The sequence below is a fragment of the Musca vetustissima genome, unplaced genomic scaffold, assembly GCF_032173495.1.
Source record: "Musca vetustissima isolate MV318-11 ecotype Yass unplaced genomic scaffold, APGP_CSIRO_Mvet_v1 utg896, whole genome shotgun sequence".
NCBI lineage: Eukaryota > Metazoa > Arthropoda > Insecta > Diptera > Muscidae > Musca > Musca vetustissima.
In genome coordinates, this window is record NW_026887934.1 from 308,102 (window position 1) to 335,968 (window position 27,867).

Below are 27,867 nucleotides of genomic sequence, written 5' to 3' on the forward strand. Positions count from 1 at the left end.
ACGATTCGATTCACTGGAATGTACAACTGAACTCACTGATTACGAAAAGGGTAAGAGAGGGAAACCGTATTTTGTTATGAATAAGGTGGAAAGCATACGATACAAAAACATACTAAGTTTACGAAAGAGAAGAGGCATAATGTTGAAACAGCTGACATTTAAATGAGTGTTCCCAGATATGGATCACATCGTATGATGACCAGATTCGCATGCTATACTCAGTATGCAACGTAACTAAAACATAAACGGCCTTTTCCCGTACTACAAGAATCTACTATTTTTTACTACGATACAAATTCCTATATGATATCGAAGAAAATAGTAAAATCTACTTGATTTTTGCAGTACGGGAACATACCAAAAGGCTGCATCGTACAAAATTAAAATTATAGGACCATGGGCAACAATAAGGTTAAGTATCAAAACAAAAAGCTTTGTTTTGTGTTTCGACCATCTGTCAATTTTTTCCTTATAATATTTCATACGGTTGGCAACATTTCACAACGAATTCAAGTAGAAATTACGCAATCTTACATTTAACCGAGACATCAGCTGCGCTAAATGGACTACCTATTTATTGTGCCATGATCCAATAAACAGGATGTATCAGAAGCAATCGATATCCACAATTTTGGATTAAATCCCCCAAGCTGTCAAATATTTTGTTTACGTTTTCACACAATTAAGTCAAAATTGAAACCATTTTGACAGCTCGGGTGAAATCATCTGGCCTTATCGGACGACCTTATGGTACGTTTAGATTTACAAAATCCACTAGATCTCAAATGTCAATTACATTGCTTATACGTCAAATATATTCCCCTGGATTTGTGAACAGGTTTAACACGACGTATACGCAATGGAATTGACATTTGAGATCAAGTGGATTTAGTAGTCTAAACGTAGCCTTATTATTGGATCCGATAATGTCGATATTGAATATCAATCGATATTCAATTTTAAAAAGGAGAATCGATATTGTTATCGATTTTTTTACAGCTCTAACACTTTGTCGTCAAAGAAAAACAATAAACAGTAGGACATTTGTTTATATTAATTATCTAATGAATAGCAATATGGAAGAGTGTGTTGCTGAACACTTAAGCAGAGAAGAAATACTTAAGATTCTGGAAAAAGTAAGATTACATTATAGGATTAATAAATTAGAAGCAATAACAAACTTTTTCCCTTTAACACACAAAAGCGTCGCATACAATTGGATGGTATGTATATTATGCCGCACGCCGAACTACTGCGTGTATACAATGCCTTTGCTATGCCACTTTCCCAAAGGCCGCAGAGACATCATTCCCATAGACATCGCCCAATTGGCAATAATGCAATGGATGAGGAAGATGAACAGATGATGCTGGTTGAGAGTAATAGTTATACGAAAATGGATATCGACATGAGCACCACCAACAACGTATTGGATAAAATTACAACAGGCGAAAAGAGAAGAACGAGTCATGACATTCTTATAGAAGATTATCAATACCTTAGTCGAGCAACAAAGCGTATTAAAATATGTTCCAGTCCTGAGTTTCATATTTCGTAAGTAATAAATGACTAAGTCGGGACAAAATGTTATATAAACCAGTGTTTGAGAACATTGTTCCATCGTGATCTGCACTGTATCAAGTATAGATAGGTACACTAATACTTAAAAAGTAGTATTCCAAATGCCGGGGCAAATTCATAACGCTGGGTATCGCAATTTTAGCACAACGAACGATTTTTACTGTTCTAACTGCGACACTCAAAGTTTTGTGTTGATATTTTTATGAATTATAAAAAAATAATTTAGGTATCTTTCACAATAACAACAATCGTATATCCTTTTTTTATTTTAGATGACAAAAATTGAAACATCTGGTAATAATGGCATTTTAATATTGGTCATTTGGGCGTTGCTGAACCAATGTTATTGGTTTCCTCATGGCATACTCTAAATGAATGATATCGGTTGGACTTTGCACTTGAAATGTGCACACTACCTGAAAACGAAAAAGGTTTACTATATGGAACCCTCCTTTGTAACTACTACTTACCATTATATACAAACGTATTATTGAAATAAAGAACGTACTTTATTTGAAATATTTTAAATGATTTTATTCTCATAAATTGTTAAATTTAGATTTCTCATTTTTTATTGTTATTATTATTCTTATTACTTACATACGTACATAAATACATTAAAAAAATATAACAAAAAGGTACACACCTTTGGTCGCCCAGCAATTCATGTTTGTTTTGTGTGGGACCAGTAATAATAATAATCAATATAGATATATATTATTGTTATTGTATATTACGCGACAAAAATAAAAACCAAATATATGACTTGAACTTTACATAAACCCTTGGTATTTCACTTTGTATCTTTCGTTTGTTTTCGAAAAAATGAAAAGAAAATTGTTTGGTATCTCTCTAAACAAATTATTTGATTTGTTTTGTTGTTTTTCATTTAGTTCATGCTTCTTATTCTTACTTACAATTGTTAAATTTCAACAATATTCGATTTATCTAAGATTTCTTCGCTATTGTATATATATATATATATACATATATATATATATATACATATATATATATATATATATGGTTTTGATATTTTTTTTGTTATCCACATTCACACACATACGTATATACTACACTAGATTTGTAAATATGAAAAAAATATTTTTATTTTTTTTTGTAATATATAACAAATTTCACTAAATATCAATGTACTACTTTAATAAGCGTCGTTTTCATTTTGATCTGGTTTTCCGTACCTTTTTTGTTGAGTTGTTAGCCTCATAGAAGAGACTGATGCAAAATTAAATAATTGAAATGTATTGTCTTCTAATGGTAATCCATTTTCGATGTAAACATTAAATGTTCAATAATGTTAATTATACCCCATATATTAAGCCCGTGCAGTTACACATTAAAGTTTACAATTTAAAAAACTCGTCTTGGAAAATGAAGAATTTTACAGAATCTTACACTGCTGTAAAATGATGTTTGGGGTTAACACACTGTTGGTGGTAATGGATTCATAACAAGCTATTGCAGTTTCAAACTTTCTAAACTTTTTGAGAAATATCGGGTTTTAAATCGATGATATTTAATATTTTTTATTGACATCATATTTAAGGTTCTTGTTGTTGTTGTTGTTTTGGATCGCTTAGAACTATGTCGCATATTCGTTTTTTACGTATGTGTGTGCATGTGCTTATTAAAGTAGTACAACATTATTCGTTGAATAATAAAAAGTTAAGTCCTTAAACGCTAATAATACTCAAAATAATCTCAAAGTCTAAACTTACGGGGTCGACGAGCACTATTGTTTAATATCAGTAGTGTTTTCTTGCGTACTCATACGGCCGTTTCAGTATCAGTCTCGTCTATGCGTCCCAAACGCCATGAGTTTGGATCCCCTACTGTAAATGTGAAGAAGACAAAAAACCAAACACATACATATATGTTTAAGGGAATCATTTTAATTGTTAGAAATAAAAAATAAAAATTGGTTAACTTTTTTTAAAAGGACAACAACAACATCCATGCTTTAAAAAATAAAATAAAAAGCATAAATTGTAACTGAAATAATTATACAAAATATAAATCTAATTTATTTACATAAAATAATGTTCACATACATACACACATATCACATATATTTATGTATTTTACATGGATTGTTAAACAAACAAAAAAATGTGAAAAAAAATAATTTTGTTTCAATTTAATAAAAACGACATTCATACTTACCACTTTCATAGTACCTTGATATCCGTGGGAGGGCTATTTCATATGTGGTTATATAAAACGGAAATAAACAAAAATTACAAATTTCCAAAGAAAATTTTTCTTTTTTTTTGTTTTGAACAAATTATAATTTTAACTTGTGAATTTTGTTTTGTCGTTGAACTCTGGACTGGTGTGTGCGTGTGTGGTATATAAATGTTGAAATGTATATGGCATGGATTTAGTGTTAATGACAAATAATTTAAATCGTTTTCTTTTGATAGATATATTGTGTTTTTTCCTTTCATTGGCTTATACGTAAGGACAATTTTATATTGTATTATACAAGATTACTTAGATTCAATTCATATTTATATATTTTATATGTTAATATACACAACATTTGAGATAGATATTTCCAATATTAACAGATAATTTATATATACAGTAATGAATTTGTTGCAAGGTTTCATATACATAGTTGTGCAGACCCATACTTTTTTGGGATTTATTTAGAATCTCGTATTGCGTATTATGTAGATCCGCCCGTTAATATGAAACGAAGTACACGATAAATCAAAATGTTTTTTAGGCAAATTACACTTTTTGAAGATTTAAAGAATTCTAGAAAAGTAATTCACATTACAAATAGCATTTGTGATCATCGGTATTGGAATAAATTAATTGAATTAAAATCATTTGCTTTTTTCGAAATCTTATGAAGTATATACTTTATATGACCCCACATTTAGCTATGACCGTTGATAGAACAAATTGAAATAATTCCTGAGATAATTTAAAAATTGAACATGCTTTTGTCCATATATAAGGTACAGTAAAGTACGGTTATAGCGAACTTGCAGGGACCAGATAAATTATTTCGTTATAGAAGAAATTCGTTATATCCAAGGTAAGGAATAACCTAGGATAAACAGGAAATTCACAGCTTTTGTGTTCTTTTTGACAATACATAAGCTGCTATAAGAGTTAATGGTATATTTATGAGCTGAGGACCTGATTTTCCTAGTGGATAGTGGATTATCCTTGCGGATAATCATGATCGGGCTGATTGAGGGATCACTTCAAATATTTCGGTAACTTCTTATTCAAATCTTATTTCAAATCTACTGTTCGTGTTAAGCGAGAGATTCATTCGGGTAAATGCAACAAAAACCTTAAAATTGGTTTTTAATGGCGTTTCATTATTCGCAATAATAACATATGAATCTATCATCATGTGCATTTTTTTTATTTTATAAATAATATTCTTTTGCATAGGAAAACATGAATACACTCGACTCTCACTATCAAAATGTATGAATTCACTTCAAAACGGTGTATAGTGTGTGACAACATCTCGACGTGTGTTCGTGAATGCCACAGAACAAGCCCCATATATATTATGTTTTCAAAATTGACCTGAATGCATGGATTAAGTGAATAAAATATATTATTATTAATTTTTGTTATTTTGCAAATTTATTTTTTACTATACAGATTTTACTATATACGATAAATAGAGAATTATATAAATATACATAGAAATTCATAATATTATTTAATAATAATATTGAAATGCACTACTTGCTGTTATGTAAACATTCTATAGACTAATTGTTGTTAGTTTTTGTTTATTATTAACTATTTATTTAAACGGTGGAAAGTAGCCAATAAAAATATTGACATACATTGATCTGTAAAATTCATTAAGGAGTTTGAGAGAAAATATTTTATTCATTGTTGTTGTTGTTTTGAATCAACTAATGCGTTTTTTAAGAAACTCAATTTTATACAAAAACAACCCGTTTCGAGCTTACTTTTAAATAACTAATGTCTTACGACTGCATTTCATTTCAAGTTCGCCACTAAACGAGGTGTTGTTTACTGAACAGTAACAAGAAATAGAATAGGTTATTAAACAAATTATTGGCTGGTGGGAAATATGTTGTTATTAGTAAAAATTAAATAATGGCACCAATAGATTACATGTTTTTTCTATATTCGTTCTCATATACAATTTCTCTTTTAAACGGGGATTGTGAAAAGGGAAAAAACTGAGCCATATGGATACAATTGTTAAAACCTCTGTGAGAAAAGTTGTATCAATAAACAACAAAAACAATCTGAAATAAACATTTTACATTAGTTGAAGTCACTAGGATTTCAGATTGATTTCTTTCATAAATATCTGGTACCTGGTACCTCCCCGTCTAGTACCTCCCACACAAAATGCTCAACATTTTACTGAAAATTAATTTTGTAATATCATGCGCACTCACACTGACTGTCACATTTTTACTTCCTACAAAATGTACTTCTACTTATAATTTGTTAGTAAAAGAGTAGACAGATTACGTACTGACACAATGGTTAAACATTATTCTCGACATAACTATTATATTTTCCCCGTTCGATAATTGGTAATAGTTTGGGACCTAATCATGACCTTAGCCATTTCTCTATATGGAGACTTAAATCTATGAGCTGTTTGCTTACGTTGGCAAGATAATGCCGCTATCCTATTTGAAAAACCAATCTAAATGGCATTTCGTTAATATATTGTTTGTCTTCCTAAATACATACATATGTATATGTTTTGTAGGTTAAATGGGGAAAATGTAGAATGGGATGCTAGGCTACTACGTTTTGCTATTGCTATTAGAGACATCATTGTCTTTATTATGTTATACATTCTTATTTGGTTGGGTTTCTTTTTTGCCATCTTCATCCTTATATCCATATAATGTTACAAAACTAAATATAATTTATATACGTATATAAATTGTTATATATAGATGTTTAGAAATAATTGTTAAATATACTATATATGCTATAGGTATAGAATAGCGTTTATTTGCTAATTATTAAATTTGGTATATCTGGTGGAGAAGAGGGATTCTCAGCTGAGCAGGAATGGTCGTCGTTGTCGCTCATTAGGTCTGTAATTGGCTTTAACAACTGAAAGGGGGGTTTGGTAGTGTATGTACGGCCCAAAAGAGGCACATGCTCCTCTAAAATAGAATTTAAACACAAAAAGAAATAATTGTACAATCAAAAAAAGGTGAACAAAAACGAAACACAAAATCACACAAATTATATATACTTGTAACTATTATTTCATATAAACAAAATATAATTATTGACATGCGAACATACAAAACAGAAAACTGAAATAATTCCGAAATAAAATGTAATTTCTTTCTAAAAAAACAAAGGATACTATTTTGACATTTTTGTAAAAAACACACTGCGACAACAAGCACTAATAAAAGCCAATGATTTGTTTTTTTTTTTTGTATTTAAGAACAAAATTACAACAAAAATAATAGATGAGAGAATGTATGAAATGCTTTCTCTATACAAGTGTTATCAGACTAAACTACTCGAATCGTTTCGAAAAAAATATATATATATGTAAATATATTGATTTTCTATTTCTTATTTACCTTGTAACTGTCGATTTATTAAAGCTGTTAAACTGTGTCCTTCGGCGCTCTTTTTTAATATCAGCATGGGTTTATCTTCCGCATCATCATAACTACCTGATGGCAGAAATCCATTACTGGCAATTGACTCGCTAACCTAAAAAACGAGGAGGAATTGAACATAAAATTTAAATTATTATATAGATGTTGTAAAAATAAAGCAATTCTCATCGAGTAAGAGCGTCTTTAAATTTATGTTAAGCGAAACTTGGTTAACTCTATGTATATAGAAAAATACTCAGAAGAAGCAAACATAGTAGGTATTTCAAGCAGAGATATTTCATTTCATTTATTTCATCCAAATTTTAGGTTTGCAGCTCTCTCCTTTCACCCAAAACCAAATTGTACCAACTCTAGTGCTGTTAGTACTTTTCGTACACATAAATACGAATTTCCATAAGTATGAAATTCCCAAATTACTCAATCCTGCACTCCAAGAGTCATTTTAATTCCAAATTTGAACTCTAACATTTAGTACTTTTCATACACATAAGTACGATTGTTTAAAGCTATCTCAATCCCGTACTCCAATATTAGTCCAAATTCCTATTTTCAGAATTCCATCTCTATACGCTAAACTAAATGCAAATATTACCAAATTTAGTACCATTTTGTATTTTTATATAAATAAGTACGAATTTATAAATCCATTTCCATATACAACACCACTTCCCAACCTGTATTCCTATAAAAATTCAACATATTAGCTATATAATGACACCTCCGAACCATAGTATGCTAAGTCTGAAAAGTGAGTTTTTCAGTAGAAGCTTTCAAAGTATGAAAGTTTCTTTAATCGTACGTGCCATGCTAGGTACATTTTTGCTTATAACTTTGGTTTGGATTGGCCGATTATTACCAAAATTTCAGTGAATTTAAATTAAGGACCGTAGTATCTAAAAACGTAAAGAACTTTAAAACATGCTAAGTCGACTTAGCATACTATGGTTCGGAGGCGTCGATATGTTCAATATACATAAATATATATATATACGATTAGAACTAAATTAAGTACAGTTTAGTACACTTATAGTTCGAATTTCCAAAATAAAAAAAAACTATTTACATCTTTCCAGCTTACCATCCAAATTTCAGAATTCTAACTCTTCCCGTTCGCCTAATACAAAGGGTACCACATTTGGTACATTTTAGTACTTTTCGTACCCTTCTAGTTCGAATTTCCAAAAACCCAGCCTTATCTCACGCCTACACCTCAACCTCACTCAAGGATTTCAAGATTCTAGCTTCAGCCGTTTTGTCTGGGAGATGATCTGTTAGTCAGTCACTCACACCAAGCTCTCTTTATCAGATCGTACTACTTTGATCTGATAAAGAATCACACTAGTGACATAGTTTTTCAAAACGATTATGCTTTATACCGTTTTGAAAAAGTACTATTGTCAATTCAATTGCTTTCCAATTTAACAACACTGAATGTCTCATTACAAAGCAGTGCCGCCAACGAAGCTCTTTTTATGTTTCTAACTTACCTGTGTTACTTGCATTAGTTTCTTGACCACATCTCGTCCCAGTATATGATCAAAAACAGTTTGCAAAAATGGTTCCGACATTATGGATAATTTTAATTTATCTCGATGCCATATTAACACTCTTGATTCTTCCATGGCCATTATAGAGACCTATTAAAAGGCAAAAAAAAAAAAAAATGTGTAAACAACATTGAAATATGTATGTAGTTTATTAACCCGGATATTATAGGTTACCTGAAAGTAATCATCTGTTGATACACCAAACCATTCTGGAGAATCTAGGAACTGGTGCGGAAACACAATATGTAGTGCTCTTTGATTCTGCGACACTACCAATCTACAATGAAATAAAATTTAGTTAATAAAATATATGGATTTATTACATACATACATATCCTCGGCTAAAATGCAAAAAGGCGTAACTAACAAAAAATTGAAAATTGACTTTTTGAATGAATATTGTGAATGTCAATAAACTACATGTGTTGACAAAGTTTTACACGTCTGCGGTCAAAAAAGGAGCTTCTATTAACAAAAAACAAAAAGACGTAACTACAAGTGGGTTTATTTGATAAATGCAAAAAGGCGTAACTAACCAAAAATTCACGTTTTTACTTAATTGTTATGACTGCCATTAAACTAAATAACTAAATTTGTTAAAAAATTATAGTCTATTATTCGTCATATGCAATATCACCCTGCCGGGCATACTTTTTCATTTCATATGACATGTTTATAGTTTTCATTCAAAACAGTTTTTTGCTTCTCCTACCCAATTATGATTTTGTTAGTTACGCCTTTTTGCATTTTAGCTAACGATATGTATGAAGGCATGTGCTGTACTTACTTTCCCGACAGAACTAGCGACAGACTGTCAACTTTTGTGACTTTTTCCTGTGCATACACTTCTTGGTATTTTAAAGCTCTTATGACTTTCATACAGTTTAAAACTTTCTTAAATTGATGTCTAGATACATGTAGGGGTTTAAAGAGAGCCTCATAGACCTGAAAAAACAAACAAAAAGAAAAGAAACAACAATATGGTTAAAAAAGCTTTTCTGATATTGATAGTGGTGATAGTGATAAATATAGAGACAAATTAATTAATATTATCACACTCTCGAGATGCCGTAAATGCCAAACAGCTTATCACCACATCCATCAACGAATACTTGAAACTGTTCTCATTTTTAATCGAATAATTCCATAATTGTTTCCTACTTATATTTTTATACAAATTAATTGACAAATTATGATTAATGAAAAATGATTAGTCATTGTGTCGTGTCAGGAGTCGTGTTTGTTTGTGTTATGGCTATGACAAGCTAAAAAAATATGTACGCACAAAACATTGCGGTTGAGGTCGCTATAACTACAAAAAACACGACATTTGGCAGTTGTTTCCATAACACCTCCGTTTAATAAAATGCACTGTTTTTCATCTTCGCTTTTAATTTCTGATAACAAAGTGCATACTAGTAATGTAATAAATAGTAATGTTTATTTTAAACTCAAGTACTTGTGTTATTTACACAATTGAACCCTACACCACGCCACATCAATATTGTTTCATATTTTGTGGGTTTATTAGTTTCTGCAAAGTAGGTTTTCTTATTATCATTTATGTTTGCTACAGTAGAAAAAAGTTGTGTATGTATGGTATTGAAGACTGTATAGCACTTAGGATGAACCAAATAAATGTACCCTCAGTAGCGTACTTTATTGATATAGACGGACAGATATTATTGTCTGTTGTAATAATTGTTTTCATTTCACTTACACACGGCAGATATTTTTTTTTTTTTTTTTTGATAATAATTACACTGTGCAGCACTAAAGTCTTGAACCAATCGGAACCGCCAACATCTGAAAGCTTATGATGGTAGAAGAAAACCCCTAGCTGTGTTTTGAATTATTAGATCTTTGTTTTTATTTTGTCGACTGGGTTTAGAAAAGGGAAAATAAACATCTCTTCTTAATATAATATATTGTTGGTCAAATTAATAGCAAATTCTAAACCCTAACTAAACTAAAAATTATAAAACAGTCGACAAAATTAAAAACGGGTTTAAACAAAAATCTTAAATGGCATTTACATTAAAACTTTTTGCCGGCTTAACCACTTTTATGAGGATTTATTTGACTTTTATGTAATGACATTGACAATTTAAATCTTCTGAACTTAATAACTCCGGTACAATGTAAACGTGCTATTAGCTAAAAATTCAAAACCCACCTAGGAATTTTTCTACCATTATAAACTTTCAGATTTTGGCAGTCCCGAAGATTTTCAAGTTGAATAATGTATCACAGTGTTAATACTTTTAAAATATAATATTAACGTCATTCAAAATTCTTAAAATGGTGGCGGGAGTTTTATTTTGGAGGGACCGTCTAACAATTAAACGTCAAAGAAATCGCCATTAAAAAAAGTGGCCTAGGACAAAGTAAATACAAAAACAAGTAAAAAAATGTCAGTCGGTGTTGCCGACAGATATATACCCTTAGTCTAGTTTGCGGAGGTCTTCGGAATTTTATTATATTAGCTTTATATAAGAAATATGTTTTTATCAAAGAGGTTTCGGATTTAATGTTGATAAAATTTTATAAACTACTGGATCCAATCTTCGGAATTGATATAGGGTTGGTAAAAATAATAGGTTGTGCAAGATTTGGTTGAAATATGACATTCAATTCGCCTGATATTGCATTTATAAATATTGAAAATGTTGACCATTCGTGGGGGAGGAACTACAAGGAGTGGACCAATGGGTCTCATCTTGGGACTTAATCTAGACTTCGTAAAGATAATGGGTTGTGCAAAGTTTGGTTCATATCGGACATTCCATTCGCCTGATGGATTTACAAATATTTAAAATTTTGACCATTTATGGTAGAGGTAGCAGAAGGAGAGGACCAATTGTTCCCATCTTCGGACTTGATCTAGTGTTGGCAAAGATAATAGGTTGTGCAAGGTTTGGTTCAAATCTGACATTCCATTCGCCTGATATTGAATTTACTAATATTGAAAATTTTGAACATTTGTGGGGGAGGTACCAGAAGGATTGGACCAATGGGGGGTCCCATCTTCGGACTTAATCTAGACTTCGTAAATGTAATAGGTTGTGCAAAGTTTCGTTAAAATTGAATAGTCCGTTTGCATGTTATTATGAAATTATTTTTTCAAATTATTGTGAAATATTTAGAACCTTTCCCCCCTCCCCAATTATGGTCTAGAGCCTTCCATCATATAATTGTTAAAAAAAAAAAATCCGCACAACGTTTGTTGACTTTCAATTTCGTTTAACAGTTTCTTTGAATCAACGAATGACACACTTAATAGCCGAAATCAAAAAACGTTCCCACATATTTATTAAGGTCGAAGAACTTGCTTGCGAATTAGCTTGTCATGTTTATTTGTTGCCGCCTCCAAATTTGTCTGTGGTGTTTCTGCTGTTTCTAATAAATTAAGAGGGTGATTGAGATGCGTAATTTCTTAGGAAATATGTATGTACGTGAATTTGGGCAGGTGAGAATCCGAAGATCAATTACTTGCACGAAAGCAACAAAATAATTACGATGGGAAAAAAGATGGCGGATATATGAAATAAGTGAAAAGGTCAAATAGTATATCGTATATACCCAATGATCACATAGCCACAAAAAATGCAATATTAAATCCGAACTATCTACGTCATCCAACTCTTTGTTTGGGGGAAGTACATTTTTTCACCATTCAATGGAACCAGGATGGAATTACCATTTATAAAAATCCCAAAATAACAATCTCTTTCGTGCAGAAAAAAACGGGAATAACCTATTTCGCAACCACAATTTTGGCGGGAAATACATGGCTTAAATGATTATTTAAATTAAAATCAGTCCTTTATTTTTTAGGTATTAGTGAATCACCAGAAATCAAACAACAAATGTTTGGATTAATCATAGAAGAGTTGAAAGTCATCGTTCGTGACGTATGAACGAACCGTGGGTAAACAAACAACTGGAAGATATATTAGCTATCACATTTGTATATACATATTTTAGTATTGTTGTTTTTAGTACAGGCGAATTTAATTTATATTCCATACACGTGACATGTTGTTATGTTGTTTTTTGTGACCACAGTCGATTTTGGTTAATTGCAAAATGTTCCAAAGGAATAATCAATGAGTGAAATTTTTTGTTGAATGTAGAGGTGATCGCCGAAACTGAGTTTTATTTTCAAGAAAATTTTAAGAAAACATGGAACTATATTGAAATACTTTCGTCCAAGAAACCAGAATACCAAATTACAGCTACTTTGACTGATAAATTCACCTAGGGTATTAAAATACAGAAATGAGCGACCTATATTGAGAGTTTCTGTTTACAATGAGCGACCTATATTGAGAAGGTTTACACCTCACAAAGAAGCAGAGAATCCAAATCCACTTGGTTGGAAAATAACTTAACCGGACCTTCATATGGGGCCTATGTAAAATGATGGACCTATATTTTTTTTCTGTTTGAAATCAGCGACCTATATTGAAAGTTTCTGTTTGAGAAGTTTACACCTCACCAAGAACCTGAGAATTCAAAAGAAAAAAATATAAACAGGTTCACTATAATCAGTATGTACTTCTTTAAGGTGTATATTAAGTGTATAATTCCATTTGCAACACCTCGATTCATCCGTCGGAGATCCAATTATAACACATGTCGAAATTGCTTATATATAACGACGGTATCCCCGTATATAAACCGCTAATATACGTCATAACGCTAATACAACTCTATGTTGACTTGGCCAAGACCTCATGTCGTTTGAAATCACGATAGAAATCGCAATATTTAGGATAGAGCTTAGAACATTATATAATATATAGGTTTAAAAACTTTTGGCCCATTTTGGGGAAAGTTAATACAAATGTTCAACCGAAGAGACTGTAATTTGGTTAAAACACTTTTTTCAAAATGTATGTGTGAACGTGGAACGTGGAACGTGGTCTTCCAAATTGGTGGACTTGCGCACAAGACCGAAGCCCTTGGAAATCTTTTTTAAGCACGGCTTATGGAACAACCGTTCTGTAACAAGCCAGCAAAGTAAGTAAGTATGTGTGAAAAAGGAAATATCCCCAATATGAAGGATTCTATATTTTTCAGTTACAGAGAATGCACTGTATCGCAAAAATATTCCAAAAATTAAGTAAGCAAATAAATAAATTTAGGAATTGTGTGTTTTTGCTGTTATTGTTGTTGATGGCAGAGGCAAACCACCTAGTAACACCTTAAATTATGATCGGAAATTTTTATCAATTAATTCACATTAAGTTATAAATTATATTATGAAAAAAAAAATATATATGTATATATAACGAGTGTTAAATAAATATATGTATGCATGCATGTAGATGTTCGTTTTGCTCCTTTGCAAATATTTTTAGCTAACGGATGTCTTACTTGTGAATGTTGACCTATAATTTGCCAGAATCGTAATTCAATGCCAAACACGGTTTAGTACAGCAATAGCATTCAAGGTTTGCTTAACATAATGATTTTCCCCATAATTCCTGAATAAAATTTACAACTTTATGCATTAACAGGCAAAAACAAACGGAAATCAGAATTGCACGAGCAACTCTAACTTCATTTGCCCGGCAACTAACCGACCAACCAGCCAACCGATATCAATGCGAGCAGATCAAGTAACAGACATCACTGAAAACAGCCAAGTCACGTACGCCAAAAATAATAAATAAGTTCTGTTCTCTTCTGGCGAAAATAAAGTATTCTCCCATACAGAAAAAAGAATAAAAAAAAAAACAAAAACAAACAAATCGCAGTTACAAAAATTAATTCAATTAAAACCGCCTGTATTCTCTGCTCCCATTATTTGAATGGAAGGACTGGAAAGCACAATAACCCCTCTGAGATAAACCAATCATAATCAAAACAGAGAGTAAACCTGTCCGAAAAACAAAAATGTTGTAAATCAAGAGAAGAGATTAGTGGTGGTAAGAGTGACACTTAAGATCAAGATTCAGCAAAGAGAGTACCGTCACATGGAGAGCGTGAATATATATTCTGGGGCATTTCGAACTTCTTTCTTAAAAAAGAAAATCAAAGTTTAAATTAAAATTCACTCTCTTCTTCTTGCTTCTGGGAAGTTTAACAAGAAAAGGAGGTTGGTTTAACCAAACAACCACAATGCAAGTTCGTCGTATGTGCGGAATGCAATTATTTTGTGACAAGAAATTTACTTGTAATAAGACAAATGATGCACATATTTATAGCAATTTATTAATATGACCCACACCAGCGGACGCTTTAATTTGCAATAAGAAAGTGTGTTCATGCATTTGCTTCGTTGTTGTTTATTTTTTTTTTTCTAAAACCGGTCTGGTATCCTTTCGAATCCTTTTTAAAATGGGTAATACGATATCAGCATACATGTTTTTCGTTGATTTATGTATTGAGTATATAACCAAAATATGGTGTATACATAACGCTAAAAGAATGCTATTGACTTTAAAATTTGTATGATATTACAATAATAATAATTTGGATTTTTTCGTTTCAGGAAATAAATCGAACAAAAGAGAAACTGGTGAGTGTCCATATTTGTTAAATTTCCAAATTTGAGGAAATGAACGAAACCGTGATCCACTTTATCGTTAAGAAGGAACTTTTTACTTTTTTATTTGAATTTTGCCTTGTAAGGGCAGTGATCATTTGAATTAAATTTTAAGTGAGTTATTTATACTTTTCGAGTCGAGATTAGGCTCATCAGGCATTTTGAGCTATGTGGCTTTACAAAGGTCGTATGATGATAACTTGTATTTATTTCGCCCTGACGCGAACTTGCATATGCGAATTAAATTCAAATTTGTCAAGGTTCGACATTTGTCTTCATTCTAGAAACAGTCATTTTTAAAACAGAGGTTATAGGATGATTGCGAGTTTGACATATTTTTTCCCTAGTGAAAGTAATGAGGCAGTTCTACGCTGTGAAACCTCCGGCCAGATGAATTTTGAAGTAGTGAACCCAGGCTCCTCAAAATCATAGCCAATAGGTGGTCTTAAATATCTCCCAATCTGCAGATCAAACGACTGTGAGTTACCTCGCCCAAACTCATCAGTTATTTAATTTCCATTTATATCATCATCGACACATATCCTATGTAATTTGTATTAAGTTCATTTGCAGATTTCCGTACGGAATTAAGGAAATATCAAAATATATTTCCATTTAAGGGAACCCCACCCATTCTCGATTTTAATTTTTCAAGATTTTCAATGGGCTGGTACATGAATACAAATGCTTGTTATGGTTTGTAACTTTGCACATATATAATTGAAGATTTAAAAGAGAAGAAATATAATTTACAAAAAAAATTTGTTATTGTTTTTTGTAATTAAAGAAAAGTCCTTATTTTCGATGGCGGGCATGATAACTCCTCACTGGAACATCGGAATCCGAAAATTCCAACGGTGTTAGAAAGAGTACATGTCTGGCTCTCGTATGAACTAGGATTAATGACTTCGCTCTAAAATTAACAAAATGGTGGACCTTTGAAAAAATATATTTGGAAAATCGCCGATTTTTTTACCAAAAACCAAGTTAAAAAATAAGGAAGATCTTCACCGATTGGCTTTATCCTAGTTTATACAAGAGCTATACACTCCCAGAAAAACGTTGCAAAATTTGGAACCGATTGGATTATTAGTTTTTGAGTTATCATGCCCGCCATTCGCAAAAAAATGTTTAGAGAAAAACGCGTTAAAAGTTTGAGAAGCCCTTCAGCCGTCACTTGATGCTGACACAATAAATCGGCTATATCTTCAAGAGTTCTTGATATTTTCACTTGAAATTTTGTAGAGACATTCTTTAATCAGTGCAGATTCGAATTATATGAACAAAAATTTTGACCCCGAGAATGGGGGGTCCCCTTAAGTAAGGCGACCAGATTTTGAAAATGAAAATAGATGGGTAAAAAGAAAAAAGTATATGTTTAATAAAAATAATAGTATGGGTATAAAATGTACATTCTTATTGACTTATTAATATATAAAATGAGTTAAAAATTCGTTATTTACGATCATGTCAAATTTTTGGTCCTTAGCGAATAATCTTAGGATCTGTATATAAGGAACATAGCAAAGAAGTAGACCTATGTCGACTATGCCTTCCAAGGATATTTTGCAATCTATAGACCACAGGCCAATTTATATAAAATATAAAAAAATGAAAATATGGGTTTTTTATATTGGGGAACCTAAAAACATGGAGCCCAAAACAACAAATTACAGCCAATTCGGTTGCAAAACGTGTCCAGGAACTCTAATAATTCCAAAATATAAGAATTAATAATTTTTCATGGAAATTTGTTGCCCAATTAGAACTCAAAATATAAAATAACAGATAATTCAGTTGGAAAATATGTATAAAAATCCTAAAAATACCTTTTCTAAATATTTTACTGAAATTTCATAAAATTTATTAATTTGTTTTAATTTACAAAAATAAATGTTGATCAAGGTTTTAAAAATATAGATGACAGATTATAGAAATAGATGTCAGATAGAGGACATACATTTTATAGATGACAGCCAGTTAAAACAGACGATTGTCCTCTAAAAAAAGGACGTATGGTCACCTTAATTAAAGCAAACATAATTGTATGCATAGTCATATTTAAAGTTTTTAGTTTCAACATGACATTGCGTTGAATAAAATCAGCCCTAGGACTTCCATAGGAATGGAATTAGCTTTTTTACAGAAATAACATTTAAATGCCCCTATCTCAAATTGATGAAAGCATGAAGTAAATGTACATTTCTTCATCGTCATCTACTTCTTGTTCAACTCTTTTCTGTTGTAGAAGACATTTTAATTGTTATGTTTGTCGATTTGTTAATCTTTAATTCATTTGATGGGTCTATTATCTTCTACATTACAACAACAAATATGGCAAATAAATCATTTACAGTCGTCATCGTCATTCAGTCAGTCGATTTATTGCCAAGACCATGAACGGCAGAAGGAAACCACATGCTTGAGCCATGAACAGCAAACTAGCGACTCAAACACAAACACATGACACAAACGACCAATGGCTATAGTTAAGTAATGGGAATATTTCACTCCTCCTAGCGGATAAAAGATTTCAATTCACTTGAATTAACAGCAGCATCAACTCAACAATTGTGGCTATCTTTATTTTAGATATTTAGAATGAGACATGAACAAAAAGAAAAAAATACCCAATGCCATTTAAAGACTTTAATGTGTGCGTGTGAGAGTGATGTCCGTCTGTCCGTTCGCTTCCAAAGAATTTAAATGTTCTCATTATAAGAAAATAGCAGCAGTAATAGTTGTTTAATGAATGAAACCTTGTACCACATTAGGGTGAAGGTGAATTTGATGTATCATTCCCGACAGATAATTCCGCTTAATAGTCTTCCTATTATGGCAATAGATAATGGCATTAACAAGGAGCTGCTGCTATCACACTTAGAATGCACTTCAAATTGAAATGATAGACTAAAGCCAAAGTATAAACAACAACAGGCAACAGACATTACAGTGGGGGCCAGCCAACTTTACAACCGAAAGTTTCCAGTCAATTGTAAATAGTAGTAAAGTACGCGTGATTGTAATAAATCGAAATGAAATTCGCACAATAACAAGAGGTAGTACATCTATACAAACCAACGGCGAAGGGAATGATCAAAGTCGATTGGGTTGTACACTACACAATATTTTTGGGCGCAAAAAAAATCCGATTCCTTTTTGCTATGCGAAACAGTGTAGGACGGACTTACTAGATAAAACGTGAATTGCCTTTCAATGTCTTTGAATATTCTGGGTAATAAAAATGAAGAAGGTGGACATTTCTTGGAATTTAACTGATCGAAATCAATAGAGACAATTGTTGCACGCCCTTTGTAAATTATATAAGCAAGACATAGGCTTTCTTGCTAAAGCAACAATGTCACGTACTTATGTGTAAAGAAACAAAAAATCATCTCAAATACGCGCTGCTACACTTGGAAAAGGGGCGAAAAAATGAAAATAAATATTACAGTCGTCGGCCGTGTTTTTTTTTTAATTCTAAATATATGAAAAATCCAAAACGTGAAAGCAGTACTAGGTTTGCCCGGTCAATATATGTTCTGTTCCAGTACTTTTTGTCATAGTAAAACTTGTAAAAGAGCAAAATGTCAAAATCGCTCTCAGAGTTCAAAATCAAAATGAATTTAACAACATAGGTAAGAAGAAATGTATGGTTTATGGATGAATCAGTATCTAAATCATATTCCCAACTCGATTTTGAAAAGAAAGGTTAGGTTTGGGGATGTGCAGTCACTAATGTGGCTACAGCATTCTGAGACCGTTAGGTCCATTGTGAGAAAAGAAGGGGGTATAGAGAGATGAGAAGCTTACAAGAAAATGTGAGGAGGTAAGTATGAGATATTATCAATGGCTATAGAGATCGGACATAAAATATTATATTAAGTGCCAAGGTTGCACTTTCCTAACAACTTTAGGTTTCTAATGATGCTGTAGTTTAGAGCAGGTACGTTGTTGAGGTGAAACTAAGACTCGGTGGAAAGTGAGCAAAAGTCTGTGCCGTCTGTAGACCAGGACTGGGCAGCGACTCAGGAGGTGCTCAATTGTCACCGTCTCCTCCTCGTCAACGCAGAGTTTACAGTAATCAATAACATCATGGTCCCATTTACTAGTAAAGGTCCTGATATTGCAATGACCAGTAATGACTCCTGTCATTACTCTTATTTCAGCTTTGCTCAGGTTCAACAGTGAGTGTGTCCTTTTGGTAGACAGAGTTGGCCAAATACATCTTGCAACAATGCACCTAGGTTCGTTGTGCCAAAGTTCAAAGTAATTTGGGCCGAACTCTATTCTATGGATAAAAATATTTTAATTTATAATATCGTGGATCATATCGAAAATGCATAATTGTGTATATTACGATCATATGTTAGATATTTGAAACCCTTGATTTGCAGTCCTTAAATTGTCCGCGTCATTATATTTTCCGCCCCATAACTTCCAATGAATTAAAATGCATAATCATCAGGTGTAGTATCTCCTCTTCCATTATATATCGAATTCTTAAAAAAAAAATCCAGATGTTACTAACGGAATGATACAACAACACCAGTTCACATACCCCACACACCATCATTCCACAGTGACGAGTGAAATGAAAGAAAAAAAGTAGACGGCGTCAATGGAACACCGACGTAAACATACTATATGGGGTGGTTGGGTGGTGATCGTGATCAACAAATCGTCTTATCTATTATACAGAAAAATAAAAATAAAAAACAATAACAACCAAACCACACAAAAATATTTTCAAAATGATGAAATTAGCATCTATGGCATGTGACACAGTATTTAAAATGTTTATTGCTAAACTGCTGCTACTGCTGTCTGACTGACATTGATCTTTTTCCAAAATTAAAACCAAAAATTTGCCGTTCTGACGTAGACGAAAAAAGAGGCACGTCTTCGACAACAACAGCAACAATAAGTGTGAACGATAAAAAAAAATATGTTCCAACATAAATAAATCCCATGGTTGATGTTGTTGTCTCACTGAGTGACTTACTTGTGGGCTACATAAAGGGGCGGGGGGCCTGAGATGGACTGTCAGAAACAGTGACGTAAATTACATACATTTAAGACGTATAATACATACGCCAAAAACGTAAGAAACATAGCCAAATCGATTAGGTGTTCTGTAACAGAAATATTGGGCCTTCGGATTTCTAAGCGATGATTCCTTCTTGGTGGGGGATTGGGCGGTGTGTGAATGACCACCATCTGAAATAGTCAACAACAGCATACAACATCATTACATTGTCATAGCAACAAGCCAGAGTATTGTAAAGAGCCGTTCTGTGTGGTTGCCTTCTCTTGATTCAGCAGTGGTTAGCTCCGTATGAGAACACATGCATGATGAGAAAGTTACAGAGTGTGACCAGCCCCAAACACAGAGCACACACCATGAGTGATTCTTTTTTGTGTTGTCGTTGCTGCTTTCGTCGTCGCTGTTGTTGTTATTTTTTGCAAGCGCGTTCGGCAATTGTTTGTGTGGGAAAATATAAGCATGGGTACGGATGGTGAACGCTTCACTATTACTTATCAACTCAAAGTGTGAAAGTCGTTGGCAGTTCTCTGTGTGGATACCCAGCAGTACAGAGACTTTTTTCTGCTGCTTAAGGCCAACTGATCATAAGAAAAACGATACAAAAAATAATAAAAAAGAGGACAAACAATGCAAAAAACGTAAAACAAAAAATAAAATTAAAAAAAAAATACAATTGAATTGGAAACCGCTTTAAATTAAATAAAAATCTGGTTTTATATATTCAGTGCCAAAAGTGAACAAAAAATCACAAATAAATTATCCTGAGTTTTGTGGGTGTTTTATTATCACAACAAACATCGAGAAGAAAATCGAACAGTGTTTAGCCGTGTGCAATTCGAGTGTGATCTTGAAACTAAATACAAAATGTGCCATAATTCCGTGTTGGAAAACGAACAAATCGATAAATGCATTGAGAATGGTATGCCCCAAAAAGTGATCAAAGCTGTCAAATACACAATGCGACGAAGGGCAATTGAAGAAGAGGCTGCAAAAAAACAAGTGGATATTATAAATCGGCAACAACAACCAGTTACACAACAGGAGCCACCAGCAACAGCATCTGGATTATTTCAAATGAAATGTCCATTTGCCCATGGCCTATTAAAACCACAAGGTGTAACGAGTGTTATACATCCCACCGACCGAACATTTGCTACTAAAAATGCCGATTCATTCGAAACACTTTTGTTGCACGGCAGCAGCAGGACAAGAACAACTACAGAATCCTTTTCATCATCGTCATCTTCGTCCACTGAAGATATTACAAATTTAAATGGTCTTCTAGAACAAATACCTGCAGCATCCACATCAACAGATGACAGCAACGTCTATCAAGATGACATTTTGGCTAAAAGCACTCTCTTAACAAAAAAGCTAACATTTCACATGCAGCACAAGCTGGCCAGATTGCAGAAAAGCAAACTATACACGTGAGTAAATAATCAAATTGAATGTAGTTTAAGTAAGTGAGCAAATGCAACAACGACACAAACCAATGAATATGCACTTCTTTTGTACGCCAAGTTTTAATATAGAGCAAGTTCTCTATCTTATTTCGTAAGCGAAAAAGGTGTTACTAAGGCGCGCGAAAAATACGACAGCTAAGAGCCAACAATGACAATAATACTAAGAACCAATTACGTAGAGATCTGCAGTAATATGACGTTCGAAACTGATAAGCTTTACACAAACAAAACGTCCGTTGTACGACATAGGTGTCGTACTTCTTTTCATAGTATGGTTCGTTGGAATTAACCCATTGAGGGTAGGTAGACATGTAGTGTGTGTTTCTACTATGGTTCAACTTTTATTTCGAAATTAAAGTTAAATGTTTTGAACACCTTTAACTCAAATCGAAATCGACAGCAGCCATATGAAATATTTATTGAAATTTTGAGATTAGTCCAAAATTCTCGATCAATGTAAAATAAATTAAAATTTTGAAATGGGTCTTTTTTAAGCTCTTATTTATTTCGCTGGTGATTATTAGGCAGTGTTTCTGAAATAAACTATGATATAATCGAGAAAGCGAGAAAATATGTTATTAATAACAAGTCAGGTATATTATCTTTGTCCAACAAAAGCGTATGTATGTATGTGTGGCAGTAACAAATAAAAATTAATAATCAAAAATCACTAAATCGATGCATTAAAATCATGAGGCATAAAATCGTAATAGCTCCCACTAATTTTTCAATTTTCTTTTTGTGGATAAACATGTTTAGAATTCCCTTTTTTGAAAAAAAAAATCCTCTAGACACATACAATGATAAATATGGTCCGTAATGGGTTAACCATTTATGGACTTTGTGATATGTGTGCATACATGGTCTGCATTGTAATAAAGTTTTGGCAAAATGGAAATATGTCAATGTTCTTTAGACACTTCTTGGTTCAAAATTTTTTTGTTTCGTTGTTCATTAGCCTTTGCATAATAGTTTTTTTTATTTATTTTTCAAAACCCATTATGCTCTCCAACCGCAACATGAATATCTAGTTGCCGCCAGCCACACAGTTCGCCTTGTCACGCGATTTATATTGGATATGTTGTATCCACCGGAGAGGAGCGCTGAGCCGACCGAGGAGGCATGCTTAGAGAGAAGATGATGATTGGTTAAGATATGTAGTATGTGGCAAGATCGGGGGGGCAAGACGTAATCATGGCAACACAACACTGTTGCTTTGTTGTTGTAGTTTTTATTATTATTAGTGGAACTTGGTCGTCTCGTCTGTCGTGGTTGCTATTGTATAGCGGTGGGCTTTCATTCAATAAAAATTGCATGCGTTTTCGCACGTAGGCCACCACTCAGTTGTGATTCGGAATTCATACGAGTCGGGTGGTTAGTTAGTTAGTTGTATAGCCGGATGTCTGTTTGGAATGTATGCAAAAATTCTACAATGTATCTTTAATTTGAATAAACTATTTTATTTGTTAGTTGTTGGCTTACGTTTAAGCTTTAATTTTAAAATTTCTGCATTTACATTTTAAACATTACGTGAAAATGTCACATTTTTACAATACGATTTGCGATATTTTATTTATTTATATCTTATTTTCTTCTGCCATAGATTTCTGACAAGAACGACCCAACCAGCTCACATTTTAGCCATATGTATTCCATCATTTGTATTGCTCACAATATGGCCCGATCTTATATATGGAAGTGCGGGTGCGAAACAGACCACAATTACCCACAGCAGATCAACGAATCAGTATGTAATGCCTGAAACAACCGAAGATGACTACAGTCCTTCGTCGGCAACAACAACACACTACAAATTGGCATTGATTGCATATTTGGGTGCATTTTCGATACATTTTGGTTCACAAATATGGATGACCTTCGTATCAGGTAAGATTCAAAATAAAATCATAATTTAGTTCACTTTGTAACATGTAAGACAATATAAAATTATACATGTAACACAATAGAACAGATAATGGAAATATTTTAAAGTCACAGAAGAAGTTCTGACACAGCATCTATGGGCAATTGTCTATAGGCAATTTTAAAAGTTTTCAAAAACATGTAAATGACTACTTCTGGATTTGGTGGCCGAGATGTTAAACTTATCCAAAACAAAACTAATAAAATTCAGGAATAAGAAAAATACATATTGGGTCTGCTCCAGAACTTGCAAGAATGTACAATTTTTTACTACCATAACAACAGTTTTTCCTTAGTATAGTAAAAATTCCATAGAATAGTAAAAATTAGTAGATTTTTGCAGTACGGGAACAGACCAATTAATTAATTTCTTGGACACGAATAGAATTTATAATTTTAAAATTTTTGGCTTCCGTTTTAAGTTACCCACGTTTTTATTAAGTTCTATGTTAATAATTTACAAAATTTTCTGAAATATACAACATTCTCCATTTCTCAATAAAAAACAAATTTCTCCCAATAACAATACTAATTATTATTTTTTTATTCATTTCTTTCAGGTCTTTCATTGTATTTTTCCCTACCTCGCCATATGTTCGGCCAGTGTCAACAAATACTATTTCCCAAATATTTTGCTATGAACGGAGCCCTTAGTATTCTAATGCTAATACTATTTGTGAAATTCTTCTTCGTGTCATGGTCCATGCCACAATGTATACAGTTAATAGCATTGTCGCTAACCGGAGCCATTGAACTTATTGTGAGGCTATATCTGGCCCCACCACTACTCCAGTTAATGCATGAAAAATATAAAATCGAAGGCACCGTTGGTAGTGGCAAGGAAATAGGACAATTGGTCCAGGGTGATTTGATCCAGTGTCCACACTACCAGCGTATACATAAAGCCTTTCGTCGTATCCATATGACGGTTGCCATTGGCAATCTAATCACAATGGTAGCAAGTTGTTTACATTTATATTATATAGCTGGTAAAATACAAATATCAATATAGGCCAAAAAATATATTTATTATTAGATAACATGTATATGTAAAAAAACGAACAAAATATCCCTAGTTAATATTTATTTACAATGGTCAATTTTGTTGTTGTGTGTGTGGTATAAAATAGGAAGAATATATACAAATATTCCAAGTTATCCTTTTCCATCATCACAATTCACATTTTTGACATATTTTCTTTCGAAATAATGAATGAACCACAAAAATAACGCCATATACCATTTATACATTATACCAAAACAACAACAAAAATAATTGGAAAATTATATTCTGCATTTCATATAGAGTTTTCAAAATAAGTATTATATTTAAGCCATAATTATTATTTAAATAGAGATTATAAGGAATGAGTGACTGGAGTTGAGTTTAGTCATAATTAGGCAAATTTTGTCATTGTCATCATAAACTGCAATGATATCCTTTTCATAAGAGAAAAACATGTGCACAAACAAATTCTCTCTCATCAATCATCATATATAGCTACAATTACGGTGGAATATTGTTATACTGGGCTATGATGTTAATTTTGAAAATTTAAATTTACTTATGTTAAATTTCACACAATCTATTTTAATGTAATCGCAATCCTTATGTAACAATATTCCACTCCAGTTGTTTTCAAAGCATTTATTCCACAACACAATAATTTATGGAAAACATTTTTTCATGTTAAATTTGCATAGAATTTAATTGATGTTCCTTGATCATATCATATACTTTAGATTAGAGTATTAGCAAAACAAAATAACAACAACAATATTTAGAATATTTGATACAATATTTAAGAATTTCGACGGCATGGCACCGCTTTTAAAAATATATATTTATATTATAAAATTGTGACATTTAATAATTTTCACATTTATTAAATTTAATTGTCATTTATAAAAAAAAATCATACCGATGAAATAATATAGAAGTACATTTTAGAATATCTGTGATAATACTATTTCCCAAAACTCATAACATAGCAGTGGCAGGCCATGAGAGCAACATGTGTATGTAGGAAGATCTAAAGTTGTGAAATATTTTCCATTGAATGTCGAATTGAATTTTAAATTAAAGGCCAAAGTGAATTTTTTAAAAGATGTTATACAATTATTGTAACAAGTACAAAAACAAAACTAACAATTCGACACTTAATGTACAAATGTTTTTTCTTTATACACTGTAGTAAAGGAAAGCCTGCTATTCCATTAACAAAAAATACATTTTTATAATAGAAATTCTTTTTATTTTTAGTAAATAAGAAAAATTATATACATAAATATAAATAACAAATTGTAATAAATTTATAAATATTAAATATGGAAATTCAAAGGTGTGTTTTTATTCGATAACGATGAGTGAATGGGATTTCAACCTACTATCTTCACCAAGCCTAGATCAAGTAGGAAGATGCTCTATCGGGAGGATCATTGCACTGTACCTGCCAACCACCCAAGTCCCTATAGTGCGGACTTAACATTAAGTCCAAAGATCCTGGTCCACTCCTTCTGGTACCTCCCCCACGAATGGTCAAAATTTTCAATATGTACAACCTATTATCTTTACCAACACTATATCAATTCCGAAAATGGGACGCAGTAGTCCACTCCTTCCGGTACCTCCCTCATAAATGGTCAATATTTTATAACATTTTATCAACATTAAATCTGAAACCTCTTTCGTAAATACATATTTCTTATATAAAGCTAATAATAAAATCTGTGTGTAATTCCGAAGACCTCCGCAAACCATAGGCTGGGCGTATATATCTGTTGGCAACACCGACTGACACTTTTTTACTTATTAACTTCATTATTGATTACTATTTAGAACTTACATGAACGACTTAAACATCAAATTTCAAGGAATACCACAATGAATCACAAAGCTAAAAAATTACATAATTATTGCGGCAGTTGTGCATTTTTAACCAAACCTTCTCGTATTGCTCCCTTAAATATTTTGTTTAAAATAATATTCTGTCATGGAACCGAACCCATGATCTTCACCAAAAATATTAATCAATAATTGTACCAAGTATGTAGTAACATTTGTTTACAATAAAAATGTATGACTTTAAATCGATCACAACCGAATAACCTAGCACCGACTAAACTTTGATTCGATTTAAATTAAATAGCACATTCTAATAAGGCTTGTTTTTAATTATGTTTTTCAAATGTAAATATAAACATTGAGATTTCACTTACCGCATCTATTTCTCGTTCAAAACGAACAGGTCGTAGCCGACACAGCGCTACAATCAGGTATATGATGTTAATGCCGAAGAATAACGATGACCACAGTACAACGTCTTGGGCACAATCTATTAAATAGCCATACATAGCCAATAGTACAGCTGCAACTACGAGCATCGATCGTAGCCAAAGAATTCCAAAAGGCCGGTGTGGAGCTAAAAATGCCAACAGCAAAAAGGCATTACCCAGCTGAAAATACATATGGTGGGGTCGCTGCCATATTAGGCACTGTTCAATTGACCAGTCTCCCGGGCTTGCTGAGCGTATTGTGGCATTACTGTCCCATGGAACTGAACTACTACTGCCACCGCCACTATTCGTTAGACCACCACCCCCGTTCAAATTTCCATTATTTCCTATTGCAGCATTCATTGTCGTATGCAAGAATATCGATACAGCCGAAGGTACACCATCGATCACAGCATTTCCATCACTGCTAGCAACAACACTATTGCTAGACGCCGTACTAGAGGGTAAACTGTTTATGCCCAAATTGGAATTTGTTGATTCAACTAAACCCAAGGCGAGGGCGCCAATTAACAGCATTGCAATTATAAAACGGAATGCACTAGACTATATGGCGTGGTGTGGATGTGGTTGAGGGTGTGGTCAGAGGAATTAGTATTTTTGTTCTACTTCTTCTTCGTCGTTTTAAAGCTCGAATCTTAAAGACGATTTTAGCCACAGGAGTTGTCCGACCTATTGTCGTCTCGTCGTTCGTTGGACTAGTTACTATGAGTTTTGTAATTGACACTTCAACACTATGCCGTTGTACGCAAAATTGACCGTGTGTCCGAGTGTGTCGTTGAGGGCAAAACTGCCACTGTTGTTGCTT

At 32.6% G+C, this 27,867-nt stretch overlaps 2 protein-coding genes across 2 annotated transcripts; one reads left to right on the forward strand and one right to left on the reverse strand.

Moving 5' to 3' along the window:
- Positions 1 to 3,353: 3,353 nt before the first annotated feature.
- On the reverse strand, positions 3,354 to 27,578 carry LOC133335768 (blood vessel epicardial substance). The gene is made up of 7 exons (XM_061544066.1): positions 26,985 to 27,578; positions 9,561 to 9,718; positions 8,948 to 9,050; positions 8,714 to 8,863; positions 7,185 to 7,320; positions 3,763 to 3,795; positions 3,354 to 3,431 (listed from the first exon to the last, which is right to left on the reverse strand). The coding sequence occupies exons 1-7, from the start codon at positions 27,576 to 27,578 to the stop codon at positions 3,367 to 3,369; spliced, it is 1,239 nt and encodes a 412-aa protein (XP_061400050.1). The 3' UTR covers positions 3,354 to 3,366.
- Positions 21,233 to 24,782, forward strand: LOC133335784 (uncharacterized). The gene is made up of 3 exons (XM_061544084.1): positions 21,233 to 21,806; positions 23,446 to 23,729; positions 24,326 to 24,782. Exons 1-3 carry the CDS (start codon positions 21,241 to 21,243, stop codon positions 24,775 to 24,777), a joined length of 1,302 nt encoding a protein of 433 aa, XP_061400068.1. The 5' UTR covers positions 21,233 to 21,240; the 3' UTR covers positions 24,778 to 24,782.
- Positions 27,579 to 27,867: the final 289 nt, after the last annotated feature.